Source organism: Alligator mississippiensis, chromosome 8 (genome assembly GCF_030867095.1).
Source record: "Alligator mississippiensis isolate rAllMis1 chromosome 8, rAllMis1, whole genome shotgun sequence".
NCBI lineage: Eukaryota > Metazoa > Chordata > Crocodylia > Alligatoridae > Alligator > Alligator mississippiensis.
In genome coordinates this window covers 81,304,032-81,327,984 of record NC_081831.1, presented here as the reverse complement: position 1 = coordinate 81,327,984, position 23,953 = coordinate 81,304,032, and the positions used below count along the sequence as shown (strand labels likewise).

The 23,953-nt window shown below is 52.6% G+C and overlaps 1 protein-coding gene across 11 annotated transcripts in view; it reads right to left on the bottom strand.

The window, feature by feature from the left end:
* MBNL3 (muscleblind like splicing regulator 3) overlaps positions 1 to 23,953 on the bottom strand; it is a 95,955-nt gene that overhangs the window by 9,927 nt on the left and 62,075 nt on the right. For 6 of the 11 annotated variants that reach the window (XM_059732906.1, XM_019492784.2, XM_059732911.1 and 3 more), the window contains 7 exons: positions 16,850 to 17,050; positions 15,194 to 15,430; positions 12,998 to 13,051; positions 7,222 to 7,372; positions 5,014 to 5,049; positions 2,675 to 2,769; positions 1,159 to 1,232 (listed from right to left, as the gene is read on the bottom strand). In XM_059732906.1, the coding sequence (XP_059588889.1) occupies positions 1,176 to 1,232; positions 2,675 to 2,769; positions 5,014 to 5,049; positions 7,222 to 7,372; positions 12,998 to 13,051; positions 15,194 to 15,430; positions 16,850 to 17,050 (831 nt within the window). In that variant the 3' untranslated portion in view covers positions 1,159 to 1,175. The remainder of the gene's footprint in view (positions 1 to 1,158; positions 1,233 to 2,674; positions 2,770 to 5,013; positions 5,050 to 7,221; positions 7,373 to 12,997; positions 13,052 to 15,193; positions 15,431 to 16,849; positions 17,051 to 23,953) is intronic. The other 5 variants (XM_059732907.1, XM_059732908.1, XR_009464035.1 and 2 more) reach the window with 5 other exon arrangements.

Genomic DNA, 23,953 nt, shown 5'->3' with positions numbered 1-23,953 from the left:
AGCAAATTTAAAAAAAAAAAAAGGCATACTGAAAAAAAAAAGAAGAACATTCAAGTTAATGCTGAGGATTTTTGAGAAGGAAGTGCAGTTCTCGCACCAGGTGGGGCTTGCCATATTGCACAAGTGACTGTGTCAGGCATTTCAAAACTGCAACGTGCAACATCGTCACCAAGGCGGAGATCGTGGCCACGAGGCAGGCGCTAACAGGGACGTGCAGACCTGATTAGCGCGCCATCCACATCTAGAGCAGTTTACTTAAATGAGCAGAAATAAGGGGCATGAGTTCACGCCAGCTCTTTAAGAACGGCTTTCCAAATTCATTTCTAGCGCTTAGACAGAAGCATTTCCTTTCATATTTGACCTCAGCAAATAATAATAAAAAAAGAATCACATATCGGCACATGAAATAACTTCCATCAGCCCAGTCTGTTGACCCCTTTCCTTTTTAATTAACTGAGCTGTTCTTTAAGTCTCTCGGTGTTATAAGTACAGTGAGGAACTGAAAACCCATTGGGATTTTCACCCATAAATATCTGCCGGTACACACAAGTTGCAGAAAGTGAGAACAGGAGCTCTGGCTGTGAAGCTATATCACGCAAATCCAGACAAAGGCCAGCGTCCTTCGGTACTGCCCGCAGCTTTCAGGCCAAACTTTATAGCGAACAAGAAGATTTATATAACCCCAAGACGGGCCAAGTCCTGGGCTGGGGCAAATCTGCCCAGCTGCACTGAAACCAGGAGAGCAAGGCTGGCTGACAGCACCTGATGATGCACGGTCCTGCTTACCCAAGTAAAGGAATTACGCTCCTAGCAGCAACCCAACACTTACTTACACTTTTTATCTGGCTCCTGCTGGCAAAACACTCTCTCCTGAACAGCACAGACCCCAGAGCATAATTTTGGGGCCGTACTCTGGAATTTGCTAGGTTGTTGGGAACAGTCCAGTCCGAGAGCGGCAGCGGGGAGCGTGGGGGTTTCACACCGGAAAGCAGGTGTTTTACACGGTGCACAAACAGCCGTTTGCCATGAACCCTAGGCGCAGACCTTCCCCTTGCCCCTCGGCCGGCGAAGGAGCAGGTCGAAGCCGCCCATTGAGAAGACAAAGTGCCTTGCTACAAAGACATCAACAGCAGATATCAAAATGGAAAAAAAACTTACTGTTCTATTGGAAACTTCTACATCTGTGAGACAAACATGCTGCTGCTCAGTTCATCTACTGATAACTGGGATATCTATGGCAAAGAAAACAGATCCCATTAAAACGTTTCCCTGGGAACATTCCAGTCATTCTCTCCTCGGCGCTTGTTTAAGGTTAGTCAACGCACATAATCCCCGGGAAAGCAGGATTTTAGAGGGCGCGGACCATTCCCAGGATCTCTCTCTTTTTACAGGCATAAATAGCAATGCAGTCACATCGTTATTGATGCCCGGCGGCGTACATGGTGATTGTACTTGGGAGTCCAACTCCATAGACTGTAAGGCAGAGAAATGCCCTGTAAATTGCCAGTTGGGAAGAAGGGGTATCCCTTTTGCAAGCCACGCGTAGCCATACAGTAACGCAGCCCCGCAGTGAGTGCTTCATGGTGACCGGTCCATTATTAGCAGGCCCATTGCACCTGAAACTACAAAAAAGGCTGAGAAGAAGCACAGCAATACCAACTGCAGGTAGCAAAGCATTTGCAACAGGCCAATTTGATCCCAGTCCTCCTTTAGGCAAAATTCCCATTGCTTCCCTTAAAACCCGTCTCCGCCTGAAGGGTGAAGACTCCAGGACTCGCCCTCTGAAATGATCAGGGTACTGTATGGCCATCGGTGTGCTGTGGAGCAAAGTGATACCCGCTTTTCCTGGGGGTGGCTCTGAACTCGAGCCCAGTGAGGCACTACATAAAAATGCCGACATTATAATTGGAAAAAGACCCCAGAACATTGCCCAAATCTCTACTCTGGCCTAATACGGAGAAGTTTGTGGTTTGTGAAATATCAGGAAGCATTCCTAGAATCCAGATTGTGCGTATACAGTTCAGGACTGGTGTGGAAGCAGCAATCACGGTTTAATACCTTGCGAGCAATGTTTTGGATGGGATCGTACCTAGGCAAACATGCATGAAATCCTTTCAATTCATGGCACTGGCAAAACAGCATCGTCTATATGAACTACAGACACCGAGTACCGGAGGGATGGATGATGCGCTCCTGGTTCAAAGAGGCCTGAACTCTGCTCCCCTTTCCATTAGGATCCAGTCTTGGTTTTTCCCTTCCGCTTTCCAGGACGTGCCAAAATACCGTGGGAAAGCGCGGTATTTCTGGCCGGGACGGAAAGCAGAACGGCCACCAATCTGGTACATCTTTCTGCGCGAGTTTTGCAGCCCCATTTTGGACGTGAACTCGAACTCCGGATCACCCATCCCCGGGTGACTCGAGCGCCGCCCGGCGCGACGAGCCGATGCCCCCGCACCAATCCCAAAAGTATACATGCTGCCTTGCTGGCGGCCCGATCCCGGGCAGGGTGGAGCGCCTTGCGGGAGACGCCGAGCGCCCTCCGCCCCTCGAGAAGACGGAGGGAGGCGGAGGGGCTCGGGACCCGGCGCGAGGTGCTCCGCGCCCCGCAGGATCCGGCCGGCGTACCGTTTTTCTAGCTCTGCACACGTGAAAGAAAGCTATTGAAAGGGCAAACCTGATTGGCCGTAGCTGTTGCAGCGAAGGGGACGCTGGTGGCAGGTGTTGTTGCTGCAGACACAGTGGTGGGCGTAGCACCGTGCATCATGGGCACTTTCAGTAGGGAACCATGGAAGCGACATACGGGAGGGTGGAGCGTTTATGTAACCATGGCAACATGTGGTGGATTTTTGGGGGCGTGGCAGGTATCACAGCAACAAGCCATGTGACATCGTCATGAAGGAGACACCGGGGCACAGCATGCAATCACAGTGCAAAGCAAGACAGCGTTGGAAAAAAACAAAAAAAGAAAAAAAAGAAAAAAAAAAAAGAAAAGAAAAATAAAAAAAAAAAAAGAAAAACAAGAGAGAAGGGGAGAAGCCAATTACAATTGTAATTAAGGAAAAAACTAAAACATTCTCAACACTTAGTACATTTATAAGCAGAACAATGATGTATTAGACTCCGAGGGCCAAATTTCCAAAGGGGGGTGGGGTGGGGTGGGGAGAGGGCAGGGTTTGCTAGCAAAAGCCCACATCAGCGTGCCCCCGTGGGGAGTTAAGACACACAGCCAAGTGCACGGTCTTGGGTGGACCCACGTTGGCAAGCGCACCCGCCCCCCCGGCTTTGAAAGTTTGCCCCCCAACTCATGACTTCAAAGTACATGGTGCACGTCGGAGCAAATCGCCCGACAAGACATAGCCGTCATGGCATGGCATTACAGCTACGACCCCCACTGGGTAACGTGGCTAGCAGCGGCAACATCCCCCCCCGGGAAATGCCTTCTCTCGCCTCCTGACAACAAGGGCCTTCTCCTCAGTACAGTACAGAGTTGCTGGCACTGGGCATGCGTAACGGGTCGCCTGACGTACAAATTCACCATGTTTTCTTTTCTGTGCAATGCTAGAGGATTTTGCAAAAACTCCCTCTGGGGTCAGGGAGGCGGGGGGCGGGGGTGCTGGGAATAATAATAGTAATAATCAATTCCAAACGGTGACAACGCAACTAAACAGAACGAGTGCCAGAAACGATCTACGGACAACCGTGACACACAGCAGAGATCTGTCGTCTTCCCGGCAGACTAGAGACGCTTGGCTTGGATACAAGGCAGCGGTTAGAAAAGGAAGCACTACCAACACATGCACTTGCATGCCAGGGGACAGCGCTCTGGGAGGGGAAGGGAGGCGCCCTGCTCCTGGGGGCTTTACAAGGAGCATCCCTTGCAAGTGCCTGGGATGAGGAGAAGAGCGCGGGAGTCTTCTCCCCCCTCCAGATGCATTAGCATCAGCAGGAGTTCGAGGGGTTGCAGAACAGAGCCCTCTGCCCCAGCCCTAGCCTGGCCTGGGGATGCTCTGGGGGGCCCGAAGTCCACTCAGAGAAGCATGCAGGAATTAATCTCGAGAGCCACGAGGTCCTGATCCTGATCCTAGCTGTTGGCAGCCCCTCTATTCACAAGCAGCGAGCAGGCTCGTGTATAGGACTCGGTGTCATAACCTAGCAGCGTGCCAGTCTCCATCCATTTTAGGATTCCAGCTTTCCGCTTCCCAGTTGCAACTGGTACAGGAGAACTGGAATGCACTGGTCTAGCTTCCTCCCAGAAAGGAACCCGCCTTTAACCTGCCCCGCTCTGCCCACCTCCTGCAAATGGGGACAGTGGGAACTCGGTCAGGGGTTTCCAGAGCAGTGGCTGCCCCTGCCTAGGGCCTGGCACTCGGGATGTGTGCGGTTACCCACTGTTTTTGTACGCGTGTCCTGAGCCCCTCTTTTCTGCATGGGGTCCAGGCCGGCTGTGCTGCAACCACGGCACGGCTCTTGTTGCCTACATAGCAGGCAGCTCATTTCCTCCGCAGCAAAGCCAGGTTTTCAGCTGGTGCAACGCAGCCTGGCTCGGTGGCCTGCCGACTCACACCAGCTGAGGGGATGACCCTAAGGATCTCTCATGGTAGGAAAATATGCCTGAAAAGGAGATTAGCCTTTTAAAGGATAAATGATCCTCAGAAGCATGACTAACATCCAGCTTGCAACACGCTGCATGCCTGACATAAAAGAGCCAGGAAGCCTCCCACTGCTCTTCCCTTGTTCTGCGCGACTGAATTGGGTTGCAAAGATCCTCGCGTGCAAGATCTCTGCCTCTGCAACAGAACGGACGGGGTGGGCACTTCTGGCTGGGGCTTGCTCTTGTTAGTCACATAAATCACTGCACTGCACAGAAATTAAAAGGACACAACCATTTGAGCCTTCAAGACACAGCGGATCATCAGTCACACCACTCAGCCACCCGAGTTCTCACGGACGCGCAGCAACTCGCTGTCTCTTTCAAGTTAGGAAAAGTTGAGAAGTTTGTGTAGAAAAACCTACCAACGCTTGCAGTGGGTGTCATGCACAGTACTGACCCTGCACACCATGCAGTGAAGCGTGGAAAGATGAACAAAAGGGATATTTCATTAGTGAAGCTTTAGTGTTAGAAATAACTTTAACTCAAAGCAGGTACTTTCTTTGCAGCATTCATTACCTTGCACATGCAAAACAGATCCTGCATATTCATACATCATTATTTTTAAACTGAGATCTAAGGTCACAGCAAACCAAAATAATTCTTGGCTTCTTGGGCAGAGAATATATGTTTCCCTCTCTACCCCCCACCAGCAGCTAATGAGGGGCTCCACTATAAGGAACAGAGCCGGGTTGGATAATTTGGTATCAAGCAGGCCGATTTCTCTGCGTGGGAGGGGATCTCAGCTCGAGACACGCAAACCGATGGCGTCTGAGGCTGCGGTGTCACGACCGCAAGACCTGCGGGTCTGCTTGCCTTCGAACAAACTTTTCAAAAGGAATTTACTCAGGCAGCCGGTGTTGTGGTTTCCAAGTCTCTACTTGAAGCTGAAAGAGGCAGTTTGGTCTTGAAATAGTCCCAGTCGTGATACGACCTCAGACGGAAGCAGCGGCCTTCCCCAAAGGAGACAACCGTGCGACCGACCTGGGAAAAACTCCTTCTGAAGCAAACATTTCTCTGGCCTGCCCCTGTCCTGAAGGGTGGAGAAGGGTCTTTGCAGCCCCGAGGGAACCTGCATTTCCCAGCCTCACCTTTGGGGCAGAAGAAAACCGTCCCGTTTATTTGGGGGTGGGCGGTTAGGTCTGAAGCAAGTGAAGCAGTGCTACAAACACGGGATTTGAGGGTGTGGAGTGGACAAAAGCTGGATTGACAGCTAGTCTGCATCAGATTTTGGTTAGTGCGTCCTCTGCAGAACAGGCATAAGCAGCCAGGCACAGCAAATGGGTTTCGGGATCCTCGGTCCTGGCTGAGGAGAGACGTCTTTAGGGTCCGACCACGCTGACCCCCCAGGAGGGGAAGCGCGTCCTTTGGCATCTACCAGAGCCATGCACGCGCCTTCGCTCTGCCGGCGGGACACGAGCAGCGGCCGAATGGGAAGAACATGCCTCGGCGTGCACGGGATAGCTATGCCCTCCTTTGCCAACACCTGTGGGGATGCGCGAGGCAGGGGCTGGGCTCCTGAATGACGGGTTTTAGGCTCAACTGTCCTGCAGAAAAGATCTGGCTGCCAGGGTCTCTCTTGCCTCTGGCCACGGACATGATCGGGCCCGCTCTGCCTCAACTGAAAAGGTGCTGACTCAGGGCAGGATTTCTGCTTATATTCCCAGCAAATCTCATTTAACAAGCAAACGAGGCGTCCAACATTTAAAAAAAAAAAAAAAAAAAAAAAATTAGAAACCAGGCAGCGATTTCTAAGTGATGCTTCAGCAAGGGAATAATGACATCGCCGGGAGTCTGCAGACTCCAGAAAATTCCTCAATCAGCCATCGATAATACCTACGATGCCGAGCAGATTTCCGGTTTTCATTTGACTGCCCTGAATACATGTTAATTGGCTAGTTAGCAATCCTCCCCCCGAGTCAATAGTCCTATTTGTGTCTGAATTACTGAACTGCATCTTTCAATTTTGTTCTGAGACCTGAAAGGCACAAGAAAAGCCTGGGAGTGAAATTGCTTTTAAAAAGCTTGGGCTATCACACCGGCAAGAGAGAAGCATATGTCTTTAAGGATGGGTGCAATTTGTATTTTATTAAAAACCAGCCGTTTCGTCTCTCGACGTCGCGGTGGCTGGAGCGTCCGGGTCACAGAGACGCCGTCACGAGGACCGGGCACCTGCTGCTTTAAAGAGGACGGGCTCCTTTGCCGTGGCGGGGCGTTAAATATGTCAAAGCACGTGCACGACAGCGCTACCCAAGAGGCAAGGAATTAATTTGGGATTAACCAATTGAACCGTAACGAGGAGAAACAGGAAGCATGAATTTGAGAAACAGGTGGGCTATTTCCTAGTCTGATTACCCAAAGGGGGCGGGAAGCTCGAGAAGGTCTCTCTAAAAGCAAGCAGCTTTGAATAGTTGCTGGTGACAAACATTAAGCGGTGACGTGTCTACAGGAGCAGACCGCGCCGCTGCTTTGGACGTGTCCTGCGACCGGCTCTTACAGGTCTGCTCCGTAACTCTTATCTCCGTATCGGAAAAGACCCGAGAAGCAACAGGGAAACGCACCGAGAGACTTACCTGTCGGGATAAACGTAGGCTGTTGCAACTGCATGTTGGCTAGAGCCTGTTGGTAGTGGAAAACGCTCGGGTTAAAGACTGTGGTGGCACCATTGTTTTTTTCAAGTGCTGGCCTCTTTGGTAAAGGTTGAAGTGCACCAGGTGGCAGGGCCTGCGGACGAGGGAGTCGTTAAAGGCGAGTAGCAAAACCAAGGAAACCCAAGTTAGACAAAGCATGCAATAAATAATATGGAGTCAGGCCTGCCAATCACCTGCAACTGGGTCAACTTAGCAAGACAGGAAAGAGCAGCTAATCACAGTGAAAGAGTAGGTGAAGTCACAGGGTCACTAGATAAGCAGTTAGTAAAGACGGAAAGAGAGAGAGAAAGTCCAAAAAACAGGAGCGCTAGGAATGCTACGGAAGCTTTTCAATAGCACCGATTTATGCGTGTCGGAAAAGGAAGGGGTTTCACCTGGGCCGGGCCTGACAAAAAAAGCGGTGGCAGGCAACAAGCATTTTAAAAGCATCCGCTCGCAGCAGCAGAGTCGACTCTTTCAAATGAGAAGATCAGCAAAAGCAACGAATGCAACAGAAAAAAAAACCCCCACGAGGTGCTTGCTAACGTGGCTCGTTTAAAGACCTGCCTGCCTGCCTGGGCATCAGTGTGCTGGTACGTGCGGTGACTAAATGGGACCTGCTCTCAGCTACAGGCGTGAGATTACACACTTTTCTTCCTAGAGACACTGAGCCGTATAGCCAAGAACGGGCCCAACTCTCCTCTGGCCTACAACAGCGTTACACGGCGTAACCCCGGACTTCCTCCTGCTTTGCAAGAAGCCAGGAGTATTTCCCAATTGCTTGCTCTTCGCTTCCAGGAGCAAATCTGGTCTCTGCAGGGGTGGATCTTCCTACCCAGCAAACCTCCTCCTTTTGTTCGGTCACACTGCCGGCGCCCCTAGACAGTCAAACCTGTTTCTTGATCAGCGGTGGGAGCAAGCTTTAACTGGGCTCAGGAACTTTTCTCGGGACGTTACTCATCCTTTGTAAAGCATGTCTCAACAGCCAAGCAGTCCGTCGAGCTCGAGGAGCGCTGCGACTGATTTGCAGCTCTCTGCCGTACCCAGATGGAGATGGCATTCGCTCTTTTTTTTTTTTTTAATATGGTGAACAAGAAAAGATCCCTTTTAATTATGTTTTGCAATCCCCTCGCACGTAAGCGCCCCATGGACTGCAGTAGGATTTATACCCACGAAGGGCATGCAGGATCATGGCTGCCTCGCTGTATAGTGGGTCAGATAGCAAAGCAACGGCTGAGAAGTCGGGTTATCTGCTTCAACCACTCCTCTGCCTTCAAATGAATGCCAGCAAAAGTTAGGCCACACAAGGAGCTTTAACTAATGAAGGGTTCAGGCTACACACAGATTACCCTTAGGGAAGTACACACAGAAAGTAGCTTATAAAATGTCATGGATGGAAATGCACAATAGAGCGCCATTCAAAACTTGTAATAGTTGGTCACTGTCAAGAAACAGGTTTCACTTCAGTTTTAAGCTGCTCTAGGAGACTGCTCATCTCAGAAATGTTAAGCGAGTTTCCTCCGGGCTGAATGCTACTGTATTGCATTTTGGTTTTGATATCATCAATTGGAAAGAAGCACTTCCACGTGCAAAACCTGCCCGCCGATGCGCATGGCTCCCAGAGACGCTAGCACGTGCTGGGGTCAGACCTGCTCAGCTCCAGACGGCGCCTGCTCCGGTTGAGAGACCGGCAGCAATTGTGCTTCGACCGGACTTGTCAAACGTGGGTCCTGACACTTCGGTGCCTAAATCCAAATGCGGAGAACCTAATGCAGCAGCCCAATTTCCAGAGACGCTGCTGCCAATGGCTTCACGTTTTCACTAGTGGCTCTATCACAAGACAGCTTTCTCCCTGGAGCCTCACTGCAACGTCCAGCGTATCACGCAGCATCTCTCTCACCCTTTCTTTGTAGACAAGTCACTTTTTGTGTCTGTGCAAGGGGCCATGCACACCAGTGTGCTCGGCTGGTGTAGCTCTCCTCCTTTCAGAGGTGCTGCACCAGCGTGTGTTACTCATGCACATCCACACACAGATCTCACTACAATTTCACTGGTACTTCCAACCCCCAGAAGAGGAAATAACTAGAGTGAATCACAGCAAATGAGGGTTGGGAGGGGCCTCTGGAAGTCACATCTATCTAACCCCCTGCTCCAAGCAGGACCAGCCCCAGCTACATCATCCCAGCCGAGGCTTTGTCTACCTGGGTCTTCAACACCTCCAAGGATGGAGACTGCACCACCTCTCTGGGTAACCTGTTCCAGTGCTTCACCACCCTCCTAGTGAGAACGTTTTTCCAAATATCCAACCTCAACTTCCCTTGCTGCAGCTTGCGCCCATTGTTCCTTCTGTCATCTCCCTCCACCGAGACAAGCCCAGCTCCATCCTCTTTGCAGCCCCCCTGCAGGGAGGTGAAGGCTGCTAATCAATCCCCCTCGGTCTTCTCTTCTGCAGACTAAATCAGCCCCGTTCCCTCAGCCTCTCCTCATAAAGCAAAGCTTGCTGCGTGCAGGCACGGCACGTGGGGCACTATTGCTGTCCCGTTGGCAGCTGGTGGCTGTCAGGAGCAGGGAGGGCATCCCTGCTGCACTGCTTATAGCTAGGCTGGATCCAAGCAGCACAGCAGAGGCAAGCAGAGGGGGTGGGATAAGGGCTACGAGACCTCCTGTTGCAATGCCGGGCTCTTGACAAAGAGCAGGCCACATCCCAAGCAGCGCAGCGAGGAGCATTTCAGCATCCAGCGGCCACACCGGTGCAATGCGAGAGTGAGAGCCCTGCCAGCTGTGTGTGGTCGGTGTCTCCCCCCCGACCGTGGGACACTTGCACCTGCATTAGGTCTCCAGGGGAAGGGGAGCACGGGCAGGAGAAGCCCGGATCCCTGTCTCTTAGGTGCTAGGGGACCAGGAATCCCTGTCGCTAAAAGCTCTGAACTGGAGCAGGTAAAGGAAAACCCCAGACCACAAACACTGCAGGCTCATTTGGCTGACTCCCCTTGGGGAGCTGCTTGTTAACTCAAATCTCCAGGAGATGGAGGTGGGAGCTGCTGCTGTCCTGGCCCTCCCTGGCTTGCAGGTGGGAAAGAGAGCCTCCCTGCTGTCCCAGAGGTCCCTCTCCTGAGCACCCCGGAGGGCTGTCGGGCTGAGCAGGGACCGTGACTTTGCTCCGAGGACAGCTGAGAATTTGAGCGGACCCATCAGCACATCCTGGCATGCATGACACTGACCCCAGCCCCAGGATTCAACCCTCCACGGGGAATCTTTCACCCAGGCCTGAAATGCAGCCACTTCTGGGGTGAGACGTTGCTTTACCGGCACGTAGCAAGGCAGCAACAGCGCACAGGCGAGTTTAACAGGCCAGAGTTAAGAGACGCGCTGACCAAACTGGAGCTCAGATGGACAAGTCGCTCAGGACTGGGTCTCATGAGAAGTGGGACCAGGTCTTTAAAGTCTCAAGGGCTCCCGACCTGGGTTTCCAATGATCGCTGCGAGGGGTTGCTTCTACCAGAACCCCTTCTCCCGGCCTCCAGTGCCGATGCAGAGAGGACAGCATCGCCTCCGCGTCACGGCAGAGCTCGAGAGCCTCTGGGCACCTCCAGTGCCGATCCCGGCTGCAGGACATGCTGCTTTGCACAGGCACCGGTGCTGTCGTGCCGATAGGGAAAGTCAAGCCTGATGCTGCCTGTCCTGTACTGCTGCTCGGGGTCCATGCCATGGCCCCGATACCGCGCCTGTGTGCCCCTGACAGCTGCGCTAAGGGAGCTCCTTTAAACCCAAACTCCAAGTCTTTCAAAGCCCCTGAAAGGACTTTGCCCCCTAAAATTACACAACCGCTGCTGGAGGACTCACTGCAGAGAGGGTTTAAATAAACAGGCTCACATGCCAGCTACTAGAAAGGCTGAACAAACAGCTTTCGAGGGCAGTGACCTCAATACCTGCCCCCCACTGGGAAAGGGACTATGAGACTGGAGGTGATGAACAACACACAGGAGGAAGAGGAGGACCAGCGCATGCTGCGAAGGGCCAGGGAGGCGCCTCCTGCCAGGGGGACTGAGTGGAGTGGCCCCCGTTGCAACAGGTTGAATGCATGCCCCGCGTGTCGAGCCCTGGACTCTCTGTGCCCGTCCTGCCCTCTTTCCTTGCAGCAGCTGGGTTTCTGGGACGCTGCGGGTCTCGCCCATGGCCTGTTCTGGGAGATCTGGATGGAGCTTTTCTATTTGAGCCCCAAAAATGCAGAGGCTGGGTGAGTCTTTCTGCTGTCCTTGCAGCATTGTGGAAACACCATTAGGGAGACCTGAGCATGCAGCAGGCCTGGGGGTCTCCTGCTGCATCCTGAGCCTTGAGGTCACTGGAGATGGTGGGTCCCCTCTGCCCACCCCCAGGGTCGGTTTGAGGAGATTTGCTCCGAGTTGTGGCTCATACAGTGGGAGCCCCACATAAACCCCCAACACGTCCCGCTGCTTAAGTGCATCTCTGTGCCTATGCGCCGTCATCACGTGCGCGCGCAGTTTGAAATCTGAGCTCTGTTGATCTGGACGGGATCCCCTCTTCCCGAGGGAAAGAGCAGTGGTCTGTGGGTTTCCTGTTTGCTTTGCCGGCCAGCTAGCACGGTCCTAGCCCAGCTCCAAAGGAGCGGTGCCTTTTACACTTGCCGCAGCACTGGTGGCCATCACAGTGCCCCAGTGCGGGTGGCTGGCCGCTGCAAGTTTTTGGAAATTCAAAACATGGCTGAAGTGATTTAAAAAAAACAAACCCAACCAACCTACCCCTCTTCCTCACTGAATCATAGAAAATGAGGGTTGAAGGGACCTCAGGAGTCGCATCTAGTCCAACCCTGCTCCAAACAGGACCAGCCCCAACTGCATCATCCCAGCCAAGGCTTTGTCTACCTGGGTCTTCAACACCTGCAAGGATGGAGACTGCACCTCTCTGGGGAGCCTGTTCCAGTGCTTCACCACCATCCTAGTAAGAAAGTTTTTCCTAATGTCCAACCTCAACTTCCCTTGCTGCAGCCTGAGCCCATTGCTCCTTGTCCTGTATCTGCCCCCACTGAGACCAGCCCAGCTCCATCCTCTTTGCAACCCCACGCAGGGAGGTGAAGACTGCTATTCAATCCCCCTCGGTCTTCTCTTCTGCAGACTAAATAAGCCTCTCCTCATCAGTCATGTGCCCCAGCCCTCCCCACATTTATGCCAAAATTATCATCTTGCCGTACAACCTGTGCACAGAACAGAAGTGCCAAGGGGAAGCCATTGGCAATGCCCAGACAAGCCTCAGCTATTAGGGCTTCTAATGGAAAAGCAGCCGGACCCTGGACAACCGTGGTGCAAGCAGCGTCCCTGTCTTGTACTACGAGACTCCTCCGACACTTCGGGCGCGTTTCAGGCCTGAGGTGTGAAAGGCATCCAGCTAAGGCACCGCCGTCCACCGTGCCCCAGCTGCTGGTGTTTGAAAACAGGCTGATTAAAAACAGGGTGATAATTAAACAGCTCCCAACCGCATCTGGGCTTCCTGAAGAAAAGCTCAGCTCGTTAACAGTTTCCAAATGCCTGTGCAGGGAGATGTATCGCTTTGGCATGGAGCGGCACGTCGGAAAGCATGGCGTAACATTTCCGATCGTGATGGGCAGTCTCCTGATGCGTCAACACAAAACAACAAATGAGAAAAGCGTTCAGGCAGTCTAAGATGGTTACGTGCAAAGCAAGAAGGTGAAAGGTCCAAGTACCAGGTCAAAGGTTGCCTCGAGGGGTCGCTTCAGTGATCTGACAGCTGGCTGAGTCTTAATTAGCAGGCAGCGAGCACATGATGGCAATGGGCCAAAGGGGGATTTCAAGCATAACAACAAAAAACAGCAAGCAAAAGGTGCGTCAAAAGGAGAGCAACATTGTGGAGAGGTGAAGAGAAAAAAAAAAAATGAATGCATTATACAACATATTAAAAAGACCAGGCATGCACAACACGGGGCGGTCGCTAGCATGAATCGGACTAGCTCTATTAGTCAGCTGGTTTATCTCAGGAAGCTTCGAGGCAAAAGAAATACCCTTGTGGATGGTGGATTTAGCGTTTGATCTAAAATAATGGCACTGTGACTCACCACCCATCAGGCTATAAATACTTGAAGAACTAGCAGGTTTAGCAGGGGTTTTGCTATACAAAAAACATAGTACTGGAATGCATTATTCAAGTATAAGGACCGGCTGGCTGGACCTCAGGCTGATTTCTGCATCTGCTTAACACACACGAGTCCACAGCAAGGGAAGCATCCCTAATCCCACACCTGTCCCCGTCTGGAGACCAATAACCCGATTACACTCCCTTGATTTGAACGGGAAACTTTCTGTGCGGTCGGACCAGGCCCTGGGTGGGGTAAGCGTCTGCAAACTCAGGCCTGCCAGAGATCCCTCCCTGCCCTACTTAGTCTCGAGTGGATCCCAAATCTATGCGCCAAGGGATTATTCAGCTGACTTGTGTCGCGCACGATTCCTGATGGAAGCTCAGACCCCGTTCTTCCCTTCTCAAAGCGTTCGCCTCAACAGATACAATAAATGCATCAAACCTTGAGACGTTAATGAATAATATAAACTGTTTTGGTAGCCAGGGTGTTGCAACATGCAATCAATAAATATTTTAAAGGTTCCAGTTAGCGGCACACCAACAGGGTTAATTACGGTTTTGACAGAAGCCAGCAGCATGAATAAAACACGTGCTGGCTTCAGCTAAGTATCAGCATCCCAGGGAATTCGGGGAAAGTAAAACTTCATGTGTCATGAACATGGGGGCTCTCCTTTCAGGAGGGTTCCCAAGACTTAGACTGAAGTAAAGCTGTTTCTTCCAACAACAGAAATAACACGAAGGAGCTGCTACTCCCTTCTCTTGCTGCAGATAAACTGTGCAGGCCGGAGAAACCCCATAGCATCAATCAGTTCCTCATAAGCCTTTCCAGGTATGACTGATCCTACCAGAAGGATAGCTGTCTTATTTTTACAACTACGGGCACAGCGTGAACATTGCTTGATGCCTGAAAGATTACTGCGCCCAGTTTTTGTTTCATCTTGGATGGAAAACACCCGTCCTGCTTTCTGCAGGGAAAGTGATTCAGTAAAACCCCATCAGCCTTATATCCTGAGAATTTCTGAACTGGCACGAGTCCAGCGCCTTTTGAAATATTCATTTTCCACAGGGGAATTTACAACAGCAACAACTGTCCCAGCCCCCAGTCAGCTCCTCCCCGCAGCTAGGACTTGGCTGCCTTTTTAAATGCACTGAGGAAGGTGATGCCAACAGATGCAGCTCCACTAAGTCAATGGGGCTACGTGCATTTATTTGCACAAGCTGGCAATGATGGGAATCCCTTGACCTGCCTTCTGGCCTCTACCTGCCGCTGTGCTGGTTTGGGGAGCGGTAACTGAAGTTCAAATGCACCCAGCGCCTGGGAGGTGGCATGGTACAGCTATCACCTGGGCTGGAGGTGCTCCTCGCTTCACAGGTCCGACCCCCAGAAAAGGCATGGGCTGCTTGATTTTTCTAGGCTCAGCAGGAGACATCTCATCCCCACTGAAGTCGCTGGGCCATGATTTTACTCCTTGCATTAGACTGGGTTGATTGCTAGCTATTTGGGATGATTGTAATTCATTCTTCCTGACGCTGCGTTAATCTCCGCTGCGTTTCACCCCAGAACATCCTGGCGGAAGAGCACGTGCTTTGCCATCTCGCCCCTGAACAATGAGATGTGATGCATCATTCAGTGCATCATGCCACAATGATTACAATGAAGGGGTGGAGAGATGGTATTCATACCGCACACACTCTCAGCTCATCATTAAGCCTCTTCCAAATGCTTTGCACTGCTTTTCAACTTATTGCACAAATAAAACCTTTTAGCAATGGCTCTACGGTTCGATACGGTCAGTCATGCCCTTACCATTGCAGCTGCAGCTGTCTGGTTCACCTGGTGTTGAGCTGCTTTGATTTTGGCTTGCAGGTGTGCAGGGGGGTGAAAGTACTTGCATTTCTCCCTAGAGCATCGCCCTTTGATGTAATCCATGCAAACTGTAACAGTATTTTCATTTGTGTCTATCATTGCAATATCTATCGGGTGAGCGTAACGGCAATCGTTCTCACCACGTGTGCAATTTCCACGCTGAAACTCTCGGCAAACCTTAAAAGAAAGTCACATCATTGAGTACAACGGTTAGTTACCCTTCGCTCAGCATCTTTGTCGAAGGGCGTCAAGAAAGTGGGACACGTGACAGTCATCGGAGGCTGGGTCCTGATCCTACTCAACCTTGCTCACATTCAGGAGCACTGAGGGTGGGCGACTCGTGAGCAGGGGCTACTCCAAATCAGTCCCAACGCAAGGTAGCTAAGAGTGCTAATGAATGCAATGGGAAGTATGGAGCAGTGCATGTGCACAATATAAAGCTTCCTGGGTGACACCTTAGCCCAGCAAAGCCACTGGCTGCAAGCTGCCAGTACTTCATCCCTCCCTGTGTGCTATGCTTTATATTAAGCCTTTGCCATTTTAACCTATTGAGGTCACACGGTTTAAAACTCTGGGTTAAAAGAAGCACAGTCTCAAGCAACACGCTGAATGTGCCAAAAGCAAGCTTTTGCAGGAGGAAGGCACTCTTGAGGGCAGGGGGAAGGCTCTCTCCTGGGAACGGGCTGAACTCTGACCCGTGCGGTGCCTGATCCTAGCTCATCCTGACTGGACGACGCGCTCTTTAAGCTGTTGCCAGAATCACCGGCTCGGTGACCTACTGACAAGGCCTTAAGCTCAACAGCCGACAGCAACGTTTCCATCCGAAGGCCCTGGCAGGTGGCCTGAACTGAAAAGCATCGCGCGGGGATGCGCCAGGCAGAAATCCAGCTGCCCTGTGGGCGGGTGGGATAAATCAGACCGGCAGAGTGTGGTGCAGGTTACATGCTCAGCGAGCAGAAGGCATGTAGCAGGCTGGAAAAGCAACCAACGGGGCAGTATACAGGTCAAAGCGAGGGCTTTGAAGTTACAGCAGCTTACGCTGGCGTCCTGAGTGACGTCTCCCCATCCCTGACGGCGTGCCTGGATCAGCCCGGATCCACCCTGGTTTCCTATGCCCTATTTCAGTCTACTCTCTAGGTCTCAAACAGTCACAGTGCATCTGCTAGGACTGCAGATGAAAGCTCCCCAACATTGCTCGCCTAGATAAGGACCGTTTTTTTTTTTGCCTTTCTAATTAGGAAAAGATGCTTTTCCACTCAACGTGTTTACTTCATGTTATACATCCCCACCATTCCCATCACCAGCCGGCCACCCCTCGCCTCCTGCTTCCCACAACCCGGACCGAGACCTCCGGCAGTGTCTTTCCAGGGGTCTCCAGGGGGCCAGGACGGGGTCCTGCTCGAGTTCAGGATAGTGCCCTCACTTCCTCCCTGGCCACACTGTTACGGTGACACACGTCCAGCCTAACTCACTGCAAGGGAAGTTCTGCCTTGGGCTGCGTCACCCATTTGGGTTGCAGGCTGGCACGGCTAATGTCTGCTGGTGTCTGTCCCCCTCCCCGCCATCAAACAGCATTAGATCTGATAGTCCAAATACCTCCAGTTTATCCGTACGCATCAGTTTCTGACCAGCAGAGCCTCCTGGCACTGTAACAGTAGGATTTCCGGACACCAGGACAGGCGTATTTGGTAAAAGCTCTGCAGGGACCAAGCCCATCCCAGGAGAAACATGACTTAGGTAGGGACTAAAAGCCATGGTGGGACTTGTTGCAAGCGATGGAGTCACAGGAAACGTAGTCTGTAGGTAAGAAAAAAAAACACAAAAAAGGAGATGAGTGTTACCATGGTGCCCAGTGTTAGTTTTGGCCGGTGGAAGGCTAGTGCGTAACACCAAACGTGCCTTCAGACAGCGTGATGAGCAACACCGAGACGTTCTGCTCTGCACTTAATTCATTTATGGCCATTTTGCAGGGATCCATTCATTCCTACTGACTCACAGCCACGTGACTCACTCTGACCACAAGGCATCTTGACTCGTAAGAACGTGTACCCATGACCTTTCTAAGTTTAATGGCCTAATTAAGAACCCACACTGGCAAAGAAAGCAAGGCCACGTTAACCAGGCATCACACCCCAGTGAATTCATCCTCTTTGGTGCATCCATCCTACACACTCAGGGGAGGACATGAGGAAACGGGTTCGTTGCCATGACTAGACTGCTTCTGAACCCCAATCTAGCTCGTTTAAATCTAGCAAGGGCATCTCTACCCCATGCTGCATTGCCTCGCTGACCGCGGGTGGCACTTCTTCCCCCAAGCCGGGACGAAGGCAGTGCGTCAGAAGGCCGGCTGCAAGAGGCGATGGTTTTCTGCGTGAGATATGAAACAAAGGTCTTGGCTGCACTTGGCCATGAAACCCCCACAGCAGTTTCTAGTCAGGGAAACAGGGTTGTCATCAAAAGTACCCAGGCCAGTTTCCATCTTGGGTATTTCTATTCTGCCTACTTGGATGCCTGCAGCAATACCCGCGAGGATACCTCTCATTGCCTTCTTTATGCACACATCTAACGAGGGTGTAAAGCAGTGGCTTGCTGAATAGTTTGACCAAATTCAGTGGGATGATTTGCTTGCTTGCAGTTAAGCACTACCGTATTTTGCCCCAGAAACAGCTTCATTTCAGTAACAGGTGAGGCTATTTTTTGTCCGGTTCCTACACGGTGGTACCCCGCCCTCTAGGGCACACTGGGGCAATGTTTCTGGGCTGAACCGCGGCACTGCCATCCACCCTCCTGCTGCCTCAGCACTCAACACGGCTCCCGCAGCACGTGGAAATTTCCTGCCATTACGTGTGAATCATTTGGCCACAACCGCGGGTCGTTACTAGCATGGATGCACTATGCACTTGTGCAGCCTTAAAACTCTCCCAGGACCATGCCAGCCCTTTCCTCCATGCATAAAATAAAACAATCAATATCAAAAGAATCTGCACTCAAACTGGGCCCTCAGCTGGCCGCGGCCTTGGATTAGGGCCAGCGCGATGGCAGCGTGTAGCTTGTCATTGCCATCATTGGCATTATCCTTCTCCGTGTCCGTCTCCAGCGTAAAGTCGGGGTTGCAACAAAAGCCCTCTTTGCACAGTCGGAAATTTGCATTCCACTTCAGGCGGCTCGAATTCCCCGTTCAGCCGCAGAGAGCGAGCCCGCTTGCAAAAGGATGCCAGAAATCACAGGGGTGCCTCCATCAGCAGATGTCTCCAGATTTATTTTTACGCTCGCTCTCTCAGTCATGAAGGGGTCTGAAAAGAAGCCGCATGTGTACGTTGTGTGACTTGCCAGCTCCTCCTATCGCCACTCTCCCGGGCTAGGAAACACCTAGATGGTTTGAACTGGAATAAATTATCTCCTCTCCTGCGCCCAGCCACGCGGCGCCTATATTCTCAACCCAGCAGTCCCCGGAAAGATTGCAGCTCCCCATGGTGGGCGAGCATCTTCTCTGGGATGAAGAAGGGGTCGAGCGCTCATTCCCAAGCGTGCCCCCCGCTTCTCTCAAAAGCGACCAAGTGAGGGAAGCATCCCCCTTCGATCTGGCAGCACTGAATAATCCTCTCTCACCGAGAGGCGCTCCCAATTTTCTCCCTGCGGGCCTCAGCAGTGCTGGTGCCTGACCCAGGACCCGGTGCGTCGATGGAAGAGGGGAGTTGTTAAAAGCTCGAGCACGCAGCCCTTTATGAAATCACTCGCTTTCCCCGAGCACTTCCCTGGGGCTCCCAAGCACCATTACACCCTTTGTTGCTGGAAAAGCTCTTTAAAGTCTTAACATACTCAGCTTCCCCCACCCAAAGAGCTGTGCAGGTCAGCAGGAAGTCGGCAAGCATTGCAGCCTGCTCCTCGAGGCAAGCGCTAGCAATTAGACTGGCGTCTGCTGAACGGCTGTCATCATTTGCGTGGTCAAGGCTATTTTCAGAGGCTCAGAGCCCGGCCGGTTCTCACCACATCGGGCGGGCACCTGCCACGAGCTGTCCGAGCTCGCCCGATGCACCCACTCCTGCACGGTGGCCCAAACTTCCCCGTCTGCCTGTGCGGTAGGATTCGGCTGCGCTCCAGGAGGTCCAGGGCTGGCCGAGCCGGCTCTACATCGTGGCCATGTCTTCATCCCCTCCCAATCAGCCTGGGGCCGCTGCCAAGAAGCAAGCGCTGCCCACTTGTTCCTGCTCTGCTTGGCAGCTGGCATTTAGGCAGAGGAGCTTGCCTCGAGGGTCCTGAGCACCAGCTCTCCCAAGGCAGAGAGTGGCACTGGGGCATGATCCCCTCCAGTCACCTCCTTTGTCTACTTGCTGACCCTTAGCGGGGACATGATACCAGACATGCCCGCTGCCCTTCCCAGAGCCCCGGGGATTCCCAGCATCAGGGGAGTAGAGACGTGGTGTCACGCCACCATGCATACATCCAGGATTTTAATAAGGGGAGGTGCAGAGGGTGAGATGCATCATCGCGCATAAAACAACACCTATTTTTCTCTGGTTAAAAATAAACTAGAAGCTTTACTAATGTGCTAGCAGTCTAGGGCTGTATTAATCAGTTTGATTGAAGCAAAAACAAGCAGAGCTTCATAGGAATGAGTTCAAAACAGCCGGCAGGGCTGTGAAATAGGAGCTCCGCAACCAGGAGCAGCCAACAGACATCAGGCTGGCAGAACCAAGGTGAGCTTGATTGGTTGAGCATCAACACCAGTAAAACGATGAGAGGGTCGTTCAGATGAGCGGAACGAAGAGGTAGATGACAATGAGCCGTGATGTCAACGGTCATTGCTGCCTGAATACCAATGCCCCCGCTCCTGCCAGCTGGTGTTAAGCTTTGGGTGGAGTAGGAAGCGAAGGGAGGTACAACTGCACCCTCCTGGATCCTGCCCTGCCCAGCGGAGCTCATCTGCCCGGGAGCAACCCCCAAACACATGCACGTAGGAGGGAGGCTGCAGCATACGTGCCGGCTTGGCTCAGCCCTGCCGGTCTCAAGGTTTTGCAGCCGTCTCCTCTGCCTGTGCCAGTTTGACGCCCCGGTGCCACTTACTAAATGCGGCTGCTCTCCCCTGCCCTGCCCTGGGGCGCAGATTGAACCTTGGGAGCTCCACGCTTGCTTTTGCTCCTGCTGCTCGCCTGGTGCCAGCCCTCCTCCAGCTGCTGGGAGCGAGCCACAGCCTCGGCTTCCAGCACAAATCCCAGCCACAGCCTCTCCTTCTCTGCAGCCCTCTGTGAGGCCTCTCTGTGGGCTGGCGACCAGAGCAGCTGCTGACACTGCCAAGCCCACAGGGTTTGCAATGCAAATAAGAAGGGGGGGCCTCAAAAATCAGCGGGAGATCAATGCAGGAACACGCCATCAGGGCCGACGGTGGTTTTTCTGGTTGCCGAGCCCGTCTCCCTGCCTTGCACTGGGAACCCCCACCGGGTTTGCTCTGTGCCGGGGGCTGCTCCTTGCTGCGACACTTGGGCCCACTTTGGGATCCAGCCCCAGAGGCATGCCGGCGACTTCCCTGTATGCTGGCGACGCCTGATGGGAACTGCTACTTCGGTGGTACTAAACCCCAGATCCGTACTCTCCTCCCTGACCCCATCATCCAGGCACTGTCTTCATCCTCTACAAAGCAGGGCAGGCCATGAGGCTGTGTCCACGGTCCATTTTACCTACGTGCTATATCCTCTTATGTTCCTTCGTCATGCAGGCAGCTAGCCCCCAGTAAAACCTGCTGCCCTCAGACCTAGGAGAGGGCAATTTCAGTGCAGGACATGGGGACAAAGCTCAGACTTTCCCAGTAACACTAGTGGCAGCAGCATTGAATGCACTCCCCTATAGGTCTGGTCCAAACCCTTAAGCTTGGTTTAAAGCACAGGAAAAATCCTAACTTGCTCCTCAACTGGGTCCACTGATCAAGGTGGCTTATAAAAAGGCTTGTGAGCACTCTGAGTGTGCAAGACAATACAATTTGTTTGCAAGGGCTTTTGAGTTGAGGCTAAATGGGCTTCAGATCAAGTATATCCCCATAACAGCTCTGATACATCACTGATGTTTCCAACAGCCTGCCGGGGTATGGGACACGCAGGGCTCTGGGCCTGGGAGATTCAGGACCTGAAGGACTCCAAAATGCAAAGGAAACCTGGGGAGTTCTTCAGATGACAGCAACCCAAACCAAAGGATGCCGAGACGATGCTGGAAGTAGACACGTGTCTTTCAAGGGAGCTCATTCCCTGCAGAGCCCCTGGCACGTTCTGCAGCAACGCAGCTCGAGCCACAGCCCCGGCCTCCACAGATCTCTTTCTTTCTGCACACTGGGTCTGCGATCATTCAAGTTTGGGGCTGTCTGTAACAAAAGCAGCAGGTGCAGCCAGTAAGAGAAAGGCTAAAAATCTAAGGGAAACAGGTTACAGGCTGGTGGCAGGGCATTAGTGGCTGGCCGCAGTCAGCAAGATCAGGTCATTGATAATAAAAGCAATTACAGGAAAGGGATGGAGGAAAAAAAAAAAAAAGAGGATCTGAAACAGCTGAAGAGGATGCAGCTAGGACAAGGTAGAGGCAGCACCCAGCTTCTTCACAACTGCTCAGCAAGGCAGAGAAAGGGGAGAGTGGCTGGGATTAGCAGCTAAGCGAACACGGCAATGGAGGGGACCACCTAAACTTCCTCAGTCTCTGGGCGAACACAAAATCCAGGCAGCACAAGAGCAGGGCAAAATGAAAGAGGCATTGGGCCATGCGTGACGGCAGGGTGGGCAAGGTGGCTGGAAAGACCGGCAGCCCTGGAGCACTGGATGAACCGAGGAGCTGTGTTTTACCCAGAAGGATTGAGAAGGGAAGCGGGGGGTACGACTGGGACCAGAACAGCAGGACACAGATGCGGGGGATCGAGTGTAGCAGGTAGCGGGGTGCCTGGATGGAAAAGCAGCAGAAATGCACCTCCACCGAGATGCAAGTCCAGCTTGCAGGGCACCGCGGGCTCCGTCCTCAGCAGCGGGGATCGGGCCCATTCGAGATCAGGCGCTCCTTGCACGTCTCTCCGCTTCGTGGAGCAAGTGGCCTGCTGCTACGGGACCCTCCCACGGCTACGCGTGGGCACGGAAGCGTGGCAAACAGACGGCAAAGCCGATCGTCCCGGGGCTGAGCGTCTCTGCTCTGCCGGCTGCGCTTGGCCGGGGACTTTGATCTGTGCCGCGGCAAGGGCTGATTTTCTTAACAAATTGGGAGCTGTTTTGAATTTGCCTAATTAAAAACGTGCTCAGGCTGGCAAATCAATGCTGAACGGGGGGGGGGAGGGGAGGGATGGGGAGGGGAAGGCAGGAGGTCATGATGAATGCAGCCCCAACGCCAGCTCCACCCGGGCCAAAAATGCTTGTTACTGCATTGCCTCTGGTCCTTATAAGGGAAGACCTTGAAAATAAATGGGAACCCCAGTATGAAATGCAGACACACCTTTTGGTAGTGCTCAGACATGATGGTGCCAGGGCCTCTGCAAGACAGAGGACCTGAAGGCAAATGGGTTGGGCTAGAAGGGGAACAGAGGCACCAAGAGGTGAGCTGCCTCACCCAAGGCCATGCAGCACATCAGTGGCAGGGCATGGACAGGCACTGAAGCCAAGCGCCTGGACAGATCCCATGCTCTATCTCCTGGCCTCTCCCTTTACCAAAGCTAGCGGGGCCAGAGCTCAGAGAAGCACAGCTCTGCTTCTCCAGCCGATCCGGAGAGCCCCAGACACCCACAATGTATTGCCAGGATGGTGCAAGCCAGGCTACGCAGGCTTTGACAACACGCGAAGGCAAGCAGAAAGGATGGGACTGATAAGAAACAGGTGACAGTGTTAATTGGACCTGTCTGTCATATTGATCAGAGGCTTGCCCCCATCTCCGCCAGACACACACCTCCATTTATAACAGAGATATCAATGTAGCCCCCACGCCGCCGCCAAATGAAAACATATTGCAGCTACACGCCTTCCTTCTCGGCCTCCCTCAAAGCCAGCAATTAAGGCTTGGTTCCAGTTTCCCAAACTTGCCTTTGGTATCACGCACCACGTAAAACAGCCGAGCGGTAAGACTTTTTAAATACTGTGGGATCTGCTTAATTGGCACCTGCCTGATCTCTTTGGGGCGAGATAGCCAGCGGCTGAGATACGTACGCTGTGCTGGGTAAACTCACCGCTTCGTGTCAGGACTCGAAGGGCTGGAAAAGCAAGTTCGGTAGAAGGCCCAGCTTGAAACGAGATTAAATGAACCAAAAGCATTCACGTGCCTCAGCCTTGCTGCAGAGCGACCAAGGGACTTCAATGCAGGGAGTTTCAATAAGCAAGAGCCCATCCACACCCGCTCACTGTTGTGTCCAGGTTTGCAGGCTGCGCTCAGAGATGGCAACACAGGGCTTCCTCTCTATTGATGCTGCAGGAAAATGACCTCTGAGATGTCCGAAATGGGTGCAGACTGGTGTAGGTGCCAGTCCACAGTCAGGACGCATTCAGCGCTGGTCCAGGTACCATGGTTCAAGCCCGAGGTCTCTGGCGCCCCGTCTACGTGGCTGCCTCAGAGTGGAACCACACTTCAAAATGTCGAGGCGTGCAGTTCACATGGACCTCTCTTTCTAAACCATCCCAAGCCTGCCCTGAAGCTGGTGCTAAGAAAACTTCTCCGCGGTGAGACCAGTGAAGCAGTGCAAGAGATGCCTAGAGA